Source organism: Talpa europaea, assembly GCF_964194135.1.
Source record: "Talpa europaea genome assembly, chromosome: 12".
NCBI classification, from domain to species: Eukaryota; Metazoa; Chordata; class Mammalia; order Eulipotyphla; family Talpidae; genus Talpa; species Talpa europaea.
The window spans coordinates 85,225,312-85,236,266 of NC_140079.1; the positions used below are offsets into that span (position 1 = coordinate 85,225,312).

Sequence of the window (10,955 nt, forward strand, 5' to 3'; positions counted from 1 at the left end):
GTTTTCATGCCTGGGCCCCATATTTGGACACTTACCAAGACCCCAAAGGTACAAATGTGTCTGACCACATGATGCATCTTTAACACTGGAGCTAGGAAGTTGGGTTCTGCTGACCAGTTCTGGGCTCAGGGAACCCCAGGAGCTGCAGCTTCTTCCTTCTGGGCCACCTGAGCTACTGGGGGGAGAAGGGGCTGGCCTCAACTGCAGTCCAGCAATCAACAATAGGAATTTGGCTACTGGCCTGAGGCCTGCTCCTGCCCCTGCTGTGACCTTGGGAAATGTGGGAGAGCAGATGAGTGTCAGACACTCATCAGGCCTGACACTCCTCCCGAGTCTTGTCCTCTGCAATGTGGACAGTGATGACCTTCTGCCCAGCCAAACCGGACACCAGTGCAAGATGCACTGGGGAACTCCCCTGCAGGCCTGCTGACCTAGTTATGGGCTCTGAGGTGCCACTTCCGGGGCCTTTGCTGTACACAAAGAGGCCTTATAAGGCGAGAGGCTGGAGAGGCAGCCGTGGTGGGAGAGTGTGAGGCTGAACATGCATGAGTGTGTGGAAGCAGTGTGCAAGCATGTGTGAGGCTAGACATGTACAAACAAGTTTGTGAGGGTGTGTGCAAGACTGAATGCCCGAGTGTGGGAATAGTGTGCTGGGCTGAACAAACATGGGCGTGTGATTGTGTGTACAGGGATGAATACACAGCAGTGTGTCACCTGAGCGTGGCCTTCCAAGTGTGTGCACCTCAGCTAATGTTGGCTGAGGACCCCCTCAGGTGCATGACTCTAGAAATATGGAGCAGGTGCGGTCTCTGTACAGGTGTGTGTGCTCCTGTTTCACCCTAGAAACTTTCCAGGACTTCCTGCTGTGAATGAAAGCAGGTGGTTTGTACCTGGGGTGAGTGGGAGGTGGGAAGGACAGGCAGGGCCCATAGGTGGTGAGCTGGAGCAAAAGCCAGGCCTGGTGGGATTTGTGGTACTCCCTTGAACATGTCTATCCCTAGACCCTGGGTTCATTAGCTGTATGAGGGGGCTACACTACAGCTTGGCCCCCTCCCTTATGCCTGGGCCTGAGCTCAGTGCTATTCCCAAAGCGGCCCTACTGGATCCCAGCTAAGGGAGGAGAGGTGCCCCAGAAGTCCAGCAGGGCCCTGCAGGCAGCCATGTGAGTGAGCTCAGCTTGAATAGGCAGTGACAGGTCACTCCCCCGGCTCCCCAGGGTCAGGCCCTATGCTGAGGAGCGGCCTTCCCATAGCGAGTCTGGGGGAAAGGCAGCCAAGTTCCTGGTGACTCCCATGAGGTGCTGTGTGTCTCTGACTTCCCCTCATTGACCCCCGCTTCCCTATCTGTCATGTGGGCTGTGGCAGCTGAGCATTAAAAGCAAGAATACAGTGTACTCAGAACCAACAAGTAAGGAGCATTCTGGGAATGTTGGGTGGGTGTTTGTTTTTAATTTTTAAGTAGAGAACTTACTCTGCTGGGCACTAATGGCAGTAAGAAACTGTGCTCATCAAATATTTATTGAGCATCTATTATATGCTGAGTATTTAGGCACCAGTCACAAGGGCCTGTCCAGCACGCTTGTTATATTCCAGCAGGGGAGGAGGGCAGCAGCAAAGCAACGAGAGCCATGGGAGACTCTCAGCGATGACCATCTGTGGAGAAAATGGCTGGGGCGTGGGGAGTTCCAGGGAGGGGAGAGGAGACTACTGTTTTACACCACGTCAGGGAGGGTCTCCTCAGGAAGGTGGCATCTGCACAGACTTGTCAGTGGGCACCATGTGGGGGGAACCTCGACACTCCAGGGAACAGCCCCTGTGAAGGCCTGAGGCAGGAGCACGGGTACAGAGTCAGCACCTGCGCTAGCTAAGGGGCAACTCCTAAACAGGAATCAAGGCACCTTGGGTGCTGTCACATCCATTATGGACTAAAACCTGCCTTTTCAGCACCACCTACCATGAGCCAGACTTGCATATCAATCGGCCTAGGAGTGGGCCAGGATTCCTGTTTCCATTTTGCAGGTGTGAAAATTAAGATTCAGAGAGGGCAAGTGATGTACCCTGGGACACACAGTTGGCATGCAGTGCCACTGGGCTCCCCCCCTCACCCCCAGGCCCCTGGGACTCTGGGAGGCAGACAGGTGCTGAGGAGTTGTGTTTGCATTGGTTCTTTTTGTTTGTTTGTTTTTTAAAGATTTATTTATTTTTATACAAGAGCCGGGGTACAGACCAGATGCACAGGAGGGTGAGAGGATTCACCAGAGACAGAGCGGGGAACAGAACAGGCAGACTGACAAAATACACTGCTGAGGGGAGCAGTGGGCGAGACAGGAGAGGTCTGCTGCGCCATGTGGGATTCTTGCCGGCCGGCCGGGATCGAACCTGCGCTAGAGGCTGCGGGCAGCTTCACAGTGCAGCGCTCAACCACCTGTGCCACCAGGGAGGCCTCTGCATTGGTTCTTTTTTTTTTTTTTTTTTTTTTTTTTAAAGATTTATTTATTTTCTTTTTTTATACAAGCACTGGGTACAGTTAGAGGTGTGGGAGGGTGAGAGAATTCACCAGAGCCAGAGCGGGGAACAGAGCAGGCAGAAGGACCGAAGTACACTGCTGAGGGGAGCAGCGGGCAGCAGGAGAGGTCTGCGCGCCATGTGGGACCCTCCTCTGGTGGCCGGGGAGCAGCCTGGGATTGAACCAGCACTGCAGAGGCTGCAGGCAGCTTTGCAACCCAGCGCTCAACCACTGCGCCACCGGGGAGGCACCTGCATTGGTTCTTTAAGGATGAGAGGACTTAGCACAGAGGCAGGCATTTGGTGGCTTACAGAGACCAGCAAGCAGATGCGAAATGTGGACAGAACTGACCAGAGCCACCTTTCCACAGTGGGAACAGCCTGTGCGGAAGCCAGGGGGTCTGGTGCCCTTCAGGCACAGAGACTCAGCATAAAGGACAGGCAGGGCCATGGATGGCCAGGGAGGAAGGGGGTGGCTGAGAGGGGAGTTGCTGGGAGCTCCCTGGGGCAGAAATGAGCAGAGCTGGGTGTTAGAGGTGAGGGTGAAGGGAGGTTGCTGTGCCCCTCTGTGGTGTGCACCTCACCCCATCTCAGGCCCAGGGAGTTCCTGAAGTCAATGGCAGGGGAGGAGGCCGGGAGCTGAGGGGCGAGCTCAGGGGTAGGGACTGCCCTGGGGGTCGGGGGGAGGCAGAGTAGCTGCTCTCTGCCAGGATTGCCCCTTCAGTGCAGGGCCTAGTCCCAGGGCTGCCCTCCCTCTTCCAGGCACCAGCTGCCCTTCACACCCCTTTCGCCCCCATGGCCAGGCTACTAAGATGCCACCACCCAGGCCAGGCCTCATCCTGCATCTGCTTCAGGCCCCAGGACAGCAAGTGGGTTTTCTGGCCAAGAATGAGGTGTGTCTATCTGTCCACCTGGGCCCTGGCCCATAGGCCCAGGCAGACCTGCCCGTGTCCCTCCCTGGCCACCCCAGACGTGGGGCACAGAGGATGGACCTGCTGTGTGCTGGGCACTGCTCTTGGTCTGAGTGTTTAATTTCATCCTCCACCCATGCTTGGGGCAGAGGTGGCTTTACAATGAGAAAACTGAGGCCAAGGTGTATGGGATGGTCTGTCTGACTCGAGGTGCCATCACACCCCACTTCACCGGCAGTGCCTGTGCCCACCCATCCTGTATTTTTGTTACCTGGAGCCTCAGAGACATCCCAGGAGGTGAGGGAAACTGAGGTTCCCGGCAGGAAGCAGGATGCCAGGCCACAGTCAGGAGGCTGGGGTGGCCTCTGCTGTCCTCCCTCGAGGTTGGCTGGGGCAGGGGCAGGGCTGACTGGGTTTGGCCCTCTCTTGGACACAGGACGGAGTGACCATGGCCTACCACAGCTTCCTGGTGGAGCCTATCAGCTGCCACGCCTGGAACAAGGACCGCACCCGTGAGTGCTTGCTGCCCTGGACCATGAGGTGGGAGGGCGGGAGCCAGAGCACGTGTGGGTGACAAAGCCGCAGGGCGCCTGGACTGTGGGCTCTGCGGGGGCTGGCTGGACCCTCCTTCACCCCGGCCCCCGGTGTTCGGCAGCCAGGGAGTGGGCAGGAGCAGCCGGAAGGACTGGACTGGGCTTTGCAGAGTGGAGGTGAAAGCAGGGGCCGTCCTGTGCCTGGTCCTGCTGTAGGTGCCGGGATCCAGGGGGTGCAGCCACCAGCTGCTCTCAGGGGTCACAGCTGGGGGTGAGAAGTGGAGACGTAAACAGCAATGGCAGGTGGTGGAATGAGCTGTGAGGAGACACGTGGGCTAAGGAGAGAGAGGTGCCGCAGAGGCCCTGGTTTATAAAGGTGTCCGGGAAGGCCTCGCAGAGGAGAGGAGGCGCGTTGCCAGACCCAGGGGGGTGAGGGGTGAGCACCAAGGAGGCCCTGGCTGCAGCAGGGAGCAGAGGACAGTGGTAGGGCATGGGAAGAGCTCCCAAGGGTCACACGACTAGGGGTGTCCGGAGTGATGGGTGCAGGGTAGGGGTGCTGCCGCCCCAGGAAGTGTCTCGGGGCCTGAGGGACCCCACGGGACTCTGCTGAGGCGGGGGAGGAGAGATTGAATTGCAATGATGAGACCTTGCCCAGGTGGCCTGTGAAGGGCCTTCCTGGTAGGAAAGGGGGAGCCTGCATGTCCCCACCCTCTCTCTGCGCCCCACCTGTCTCCTGCAGAAATTGCCATCTGCCCCAACAACCATGAGGTGCACATCTACGAGAAGAGTGGGGCCAAGTGGGCCAAGGTGCATGAGCTCAAGGAGCACAACGGACAGGTGACAGGTGGGTTGGGCTGGCTGGGTCACCCCAGAAGGAGGCAGGGTGATGGGAGGCTGGCCAGGGCCATCCACCCCCTCACTCTGTTAAGTATGACAGTTTGATTGCAAGTAACACAACCCCGATTCAAAGTGGCTTAAGTTAAAATGAGGTTTTGTTGGTTCGTGTTACCAAAAAAACTCAAGTCTTTGGCTTTCTGAAAAAGCTTGATCCGGCAGCTCAGCATCATCAAGGACCCATGTATTTTCTGGCTCTTGGCTCTGCCTTCCGGCATGTTTGGTGTCGAGGGACCTGTAACATCCCAGTAAGCTCTAGTAGCACCCCCTCAAGTTACTCCCAAACAGACATCAGATCTTGGTACAAAGTGTGCTCCCTGCACAACATGGCTTCCATCCAGCCCGCGGCTTCTGAGCCCCTTTGACGTGGACGCTGTGGAGCTGCCTTACCTGGGTGGTTCCAGCCTAGTGTCCCCTCCCCAGGCATCGACTGGGCCCCCGAAAGTAACCGCATCGTGACATGTGGCACCGACCGCAACGCTTATGTGTGGACGTTGAAGGGCCACACGTGGAAGCCCACCCTGGTCATCCTGCGCATCAACCGCGCCGCCCGCTGTGTGCGCTGGGCCCCCCAGGAGAACAAGTTCGCCGTGGGCAGCGGCTCCCGTGTCATCTCCATCTGCTACTTTGAACAGGAAAATGACTGGTGGGTGCCTGGTGGGCCAGTGTGGACTGGGAGGGCCCCAGGGCGGCAGGACAACAGGCAGTGGGTCTGGAGCGTCCCAGAAGGCACAGGACAGGGGTGGGGGCCCCGTTCACAGGACCTGGGGAAGATGAGGCAGGGGCTCGGTATAGCCCCTTCTCCCGAGAGGCCAGACGGGAGCTCAGGGAGTCCAAAGCCAGTCATGGCTGTTTGGTAGCTGTGAGATGTCAGCTCTCACTACTGCCCCAGGGTTATATGAAGTGTGAAGGGGGTAGACCCTGGTGCTGAGGCCATGGGTGCCCACCTACCTGTCTCTCTGGCCTCACTGTCTGATGCTATGTGCAGGTGGGTGTGCAAGCACATCAAGAAGCCTATTCGCTCCACCGTGCTCAGCCTGGACTGGCACCCCAACAACGTGCTCCTGGCAGCCGGCTCCTGTGACTTCAAGTGCAGGTGAGAGAGAGTGGGCACCTGACAGCAACATCTGGACAGGGATTCTGGGGAGCCCTGACCTGGAAGCTCCATACCCCACCTTCCAGGCCAGTCCAGACATGCTCTCCTGCCAGCAGGGTGACCTGGGGCATCAGTTGAGCATCTGTGAGGTTTTGCTCTGAAGGTTCAGAGTCTTAGCAGGACACATAGCTGCCATGTCTGAACTTCAGCAAGGTTTTTTTCCTAGCCCTCCTCACCTGCATCTTAAAATCCCCCACCCTTCAGTTTCCTGGCTTCTGTCTAAAGGAAAATGAGTGGTGTACTTTTTCATACTAAGGTATAAATGACTGATAAGCTGGGACAAAACTTGCCTCATGATCTCAAGGCCTAGAACATAGTCTCCAGTTGCCATTCACTGTTTTCACTTCTGGGTCCAAGATCCCGGAGTCTCTCAAGGCAGACCACCTGAATCTCTGTATCCCCGCCTGGGAAGCGGGGAGGGACGGGGAGGGTGTGGTCAGCCCTTAGGTGAGATCCCCAGGAGTTCCTAGGTCTTGGAGCTAGAGACCTCCTGGCCCCAGTCCCTTGCCTCTGACACACACAGGCTGTGCAGAGCTGGCTCTGGCACACAAGATCCTAGCCGGCCACTCCGGTGAGGCTGGTGAGGCTGCCTCCCCGGGCCCTCTGCAGTCCCTCCTCACCTTTTCTGTCTTCCCGGCAGGATCTTCTCAGCCTACATCAAGGAGGTGGAGGAGAGGCCAGCACCCACCCCGTGGGGCTCCAAGATGCCCTTTGGGGAGCTGATGTTCGAGTCCAGCAGCAGCTGCGGCTGGGTGCATGGTGTCTGCTTTTCAGCCAGCGGCAGCCGCATGGCCTGGGTCAGCCACGACAGCACTGTGTGCCTGGCTGATGCTGACAAGAAGATGGCGTGAGTACTGGTCACCAAAGTTGGGGGCAACCAAAGCACAGAGCAGGAACAGTGTGGCTGACATCTCTCTCTCTCTCTCTCTCAGTGTCGCGACCCTGGCCTCTGAAACACTGCCACTGCTGGCACTCACCTTCATCACAGAGAATAGTCTGGTGGCAGCGGTAAGGGGGCTTGGGCATGCAGTGGCCAGTTAGAGCAGGTCTCCCAGTAAGCCCAGAGATGTCCAGATTACTCTCCACTGGCTTCCTCCATCCCCCTTTCCTTCCTCCATCTGTCCATCCATGCATCCATATTGATCAGAATAGTTTGGATTATGCTGCAGTAACTACCCCCCCCCTCCAATTGCAATGGCTTAACATAGTGATGAGGTTCACTTAAATGTCCAGGTGGGTATTGAGGGGCCTCTGCTCAGTGTACCTCTCCAGCATCCTCCCCCACCCCCTGGAGGAAGAAGGGAGAAGCTAGAGTCAGGCTCTGAGGCCTAGTGTTTTTTGTTTTTTTTTTTAAAGATTTATTTATTATTTAATTCGTTCATGTATACAAGAACTAGGGTGTAGGCCAGGTGCGGGGTAAGAGGATTCACCAGAGAGTGGGGAGTAGAAAAGGCAGATGTACTGAAATACACTGCTGAGGGGAGCAGTAGGGAGACAGAGGTCAGCTGTGCCTTGTGGGTCAGCTCCCTGGCTGGAGATCAAACCCATGCTGCAGTAGCTGGTGGTAGCTTGAGAGTGCTGAGACTTTAACCCCTGTGCCAGCAGGGAGGCCCTGAGGCCTAATGTTTCTACTGACATTTTGTTGGCCAGTGCAAATGACAATGCCACACCTAACTCAGGCTGTGCACTTGAGGGGGGCTTTGAGGAATGCCATTCTACTGTGTGTCTTAAAAGGGTTCTACTCTACTTTCCCTCTGCCCACCTAGCTGTCAATTTCTTTTCACCCTTCTACAAATACAGTGGGGGTCACAGAGGTAAATCAGGCCTGCTTTGCCTAGAGAAGTATCCAGTTGTGGGACTCCCAGAGTAAATGTAGTGGGCTGGGCAGGTGGAAGGCCCTTGGGCTCCCGGGGAGTCCAAGACAAACTTTCACAACTAGACTGGTCTTGCTGGGGGTCAGGAGTCAAGACAGCAGCCCCTAGATGCTTGCCTCCCAGCACCTGGTCCTTATTGATATACCTGGGCTCTGTTGCCTTCTGTACGTGCCGGTGTCCCTGGATAACTCCGCCCAGGTCCCGCATCTGACCTGAGCCCCTTGGCTTCCCACCCTCCAGCCTTGGTATCCCTGTGCAGAAAAGGAGGTGTTTTGGCTGCCCTCAAGGGTGCACCAATAGCACCCTGGTCTTTGCAGGGTCACGACTGCTTCCCAGTGCTGTTTACCTATGACGGAGCTGCGGGAGCCCTGAGCTTTGGCGGGCGGCTGGACGTGCCCAAGCAGAACGCGCAGCGTGGCTTGACGGCCCGTGAACGCTTCCAGAACCTGGACAAGAAGGCCAGCTCGGAGGGCAGTGTGGCAGGGGGCTCGGGCCTGGACTCGCTGCACAAGAACAGTGTCAGGTGAGGGCAGTGGTGTCCCCTTCTTCCCAGCAGCATCCAGGTGCTGGTCTGGACTTAGGAAGCGGGTACATCTCTTGGTGGCCAAAAAAGGCATCGGGTGGGAGCAGAGCCTTCCCTGGAGCTCAGCATTTTTAGGGTCTGGCTGTGTGGCCCTGTTGTAGGGGTGGGGCCCACAGTTCCCTGGGCGGGGCCGCCACTGAAGGAGCTCTGGTGCTAGAACCTGGTGAGGTGTGGTTGGAACTGAGGGTCCTGCTGAGGAGCCAGGCTGGTAGGAGGGAGACACCCTCCCAGACTCCCAGATCTTGCCAGCCACAGGGGCCGACCCCACAGGGAGTCACAAGTGTGGCTGGACTTCTGACCGAGCCCCTCACTGGTTAAACCCTCCTGCGGCCACCTGGTTCCAGGTCATTTTCAGACTAAATACCTTCCCCTGGCTTTAAGGTGCGTCACAGCCAGCCCAGCATCCTCCCAGCTCCATCCTCCCCCCCATTCCAACTGCGGTCACTCTGCACTGCATATGTGCTCGAGTCCCTCCCTTTTGGCCCAGGCCTGTGAGTCCGCTTCCATTCGCTGGGGCTGCCCTTTGCTCCTGGCACACTACTGCTGGTCCCTAAAGCTGGCTCATGGGCCCTGTCCTCTAGGACACCTCAGAGCCATTTCCCAGGCAGTCCCTGCCTGGCACAGGGTGTCCCCGAGTCTAGCGCAGGCATAGGCTGTGACCTGAAAAGCCCCCCTCTTCTCTGCAGCCAGATCTCGGTGCTCAGTGGGGGGAAGGCCAAATGCTCTGAGTTCTGCACCACGGGTATGGACGGCGGCATGAGCATCTGGGATGTGAAGGTAAGGCTGACCCCAGCTGGGTCCCCATTAGGCCCCAGGGGCCCCTCCTCCCAACTGCTGTCGCAGGCAGGGACCTGGATGCCCCCGTCCTTCATTCCTGCGAGAGGGACGCTTCATGGGAGCCAGAGGCATCCTCTAGGGCACATGCCTTTGGCTTGGGATTCAAATCCAGGTCTGCCCGACTCCCAAGACCAGGTTCTCTCATCTGCCGGCTGGGCTGGCCTGGGGGGTCTTGGGGTGTGCAACCTCTCTGGTCTGCTGTCTCTTCCAGAGCTTGGAATCAGCCTTGAAGGACCTGAAGATCAAATGACCTGTGAGGAGTGTGTTGCCTTAATCCCAGCTGCTGGGGAGGGGCGAGGAAGCTAAGGTTTGCTCTGCCAGATGTCTCTAGGGTCCCCACAGGGCCTGCTTCTTCAGGAGCTTTTCTTACCCATTGAAGGAATATGTGCCCTTTTTCTTTTTAAGAAATGCTTTCAATTATTGTCAAAAACTGTCTCCAAAGCACTCTGCTGGTCATGAACTGCTTCAAAATGTGGCAATAAAACTGCAACCATAGACTGCTTGCCTATGTGTTTGGGAGGATAGTTTTCTCAAGTGACCCTTAAACCCGGGGCCTCCCCCAAATGGTTCTCCCCTTTCCCTCTGCAGTGCAGCCTGAACGCTGCAGGCCCAGGTGTCAATGGTCAGACTCCAGGACATGTGGCTGCCATTCCAGACTGGCTCCTGGCCTTGAGTGGGAATCTAGTCACATAATGAATGACACCCATAGGTCTCCTGATTGTGAATATCCTTACATTTGCAGGTTAAAATGTATCTAAAGCTGCCTTGTCCCTCCTAGGCCTGTCCCTCGGGATAGCCTCTCCTGTTGGAAGAGAACTGACACTAGATATCAGTAGAAATGGTAAGACCCCGGAAGACAGGCCACACAGCACCCCTTATTCTTCACACATGGTCACCTCAGCCTGTGCCAGCTCGCTGCAGTGAGGTTCTGGTCCTGGAGCTGGGGGCTGCAGGAAGGCAGGGTGGGCCTGGGTCAAGCCCTCTTTATAGACTGGAATCTTGGCTTAAAATGGACAGGCTCGGAGTCTGCTTTGCAGAAGGCAAAGGCATTACATGGCACTGCCAGGGCAGGGCTCCTCTGAGGGTGGTTGAGGCTCCTGTGGCAGGCAGAACATCCCAGGACAGGAGGGGACCTTGGACCACGTCACACACATTGCCAATGGCTACTACACGGCTGGGCCTTCTCTGAGGGGACAAGTTCAGTCTGGTGGGAGACAGGTGAGGATGACCTAGTGTCCCAGGAAAAGAAGGGGCTGGCTCTGAGGGAGGGCTCCAGGCAAGCAGTAGCATGCACGAAGGCTGTGGACAAGAATCTGGCCTCTCCTCAGATTTGAAGGACCAATGGGGGGCAGGACAAGGACAGGGTGGGAGGTGAGGCTGGTAAGGTCTCCTGGGTCCAGCTCCTGGGGCCCCTGGCATCATGGGGAGACAGGCCACTTAAGCTGGGGTGAGGCAGGGCTAGGTTTGCCTCTAGAAGCCAGGAGGAGGTGCTGTGGTGTGAGGAAACGAGGCTTTAGGAACCAAGAGGCTGTAGGGGAAAAGAATAGCAAGCTGCGAGGGGCAGGGCAACTTGGGTAGGCAACATGATGGGAGAAGTCCTAACACGTGAAGGGCTTGTTACCCCCACTTTAAAGAGAAAACCAAACACCAGAGGAAGATACTT

At 57.0% G+C, this 10,955-nt stretch overlaps 1 protein-coding gene across 1 annotated transcript; it reads left to right on the forward strand.

The window, feature by feature from the left end:
* Nucleotides 1–3,863: 3,863 nt before the first annotated feature.
* ARPC1B (actin related protein 2/3 complex subunit 1B) lies at nt 3,864–9,777 on the forward strand (the record flags this gene model as incomplete). Its single annotated transcript, XM_084250184.1, has 9 exons — nt 3,864–3,927; nt 4,688–4,792; nt 5,266–5,488; nt 5,831–5,938; nt 6,639–6,845; nt 6,931–7,006; nt 8,190–8,395; nt 9,142–9,232; nt 9,504–9,777. 9 exons carry the CDS (start codon nt 3,864–3,866, stop codon nt 9,540–9,542), a joined length of 1,119 nt encoding a protein of 372 aa, XP_084106310.1. The 3' UTR covers nt 9,543–9,777.
* Between the last annotated feature and the right edge of the window lie 1,178 nt (nt 9,778–10,955).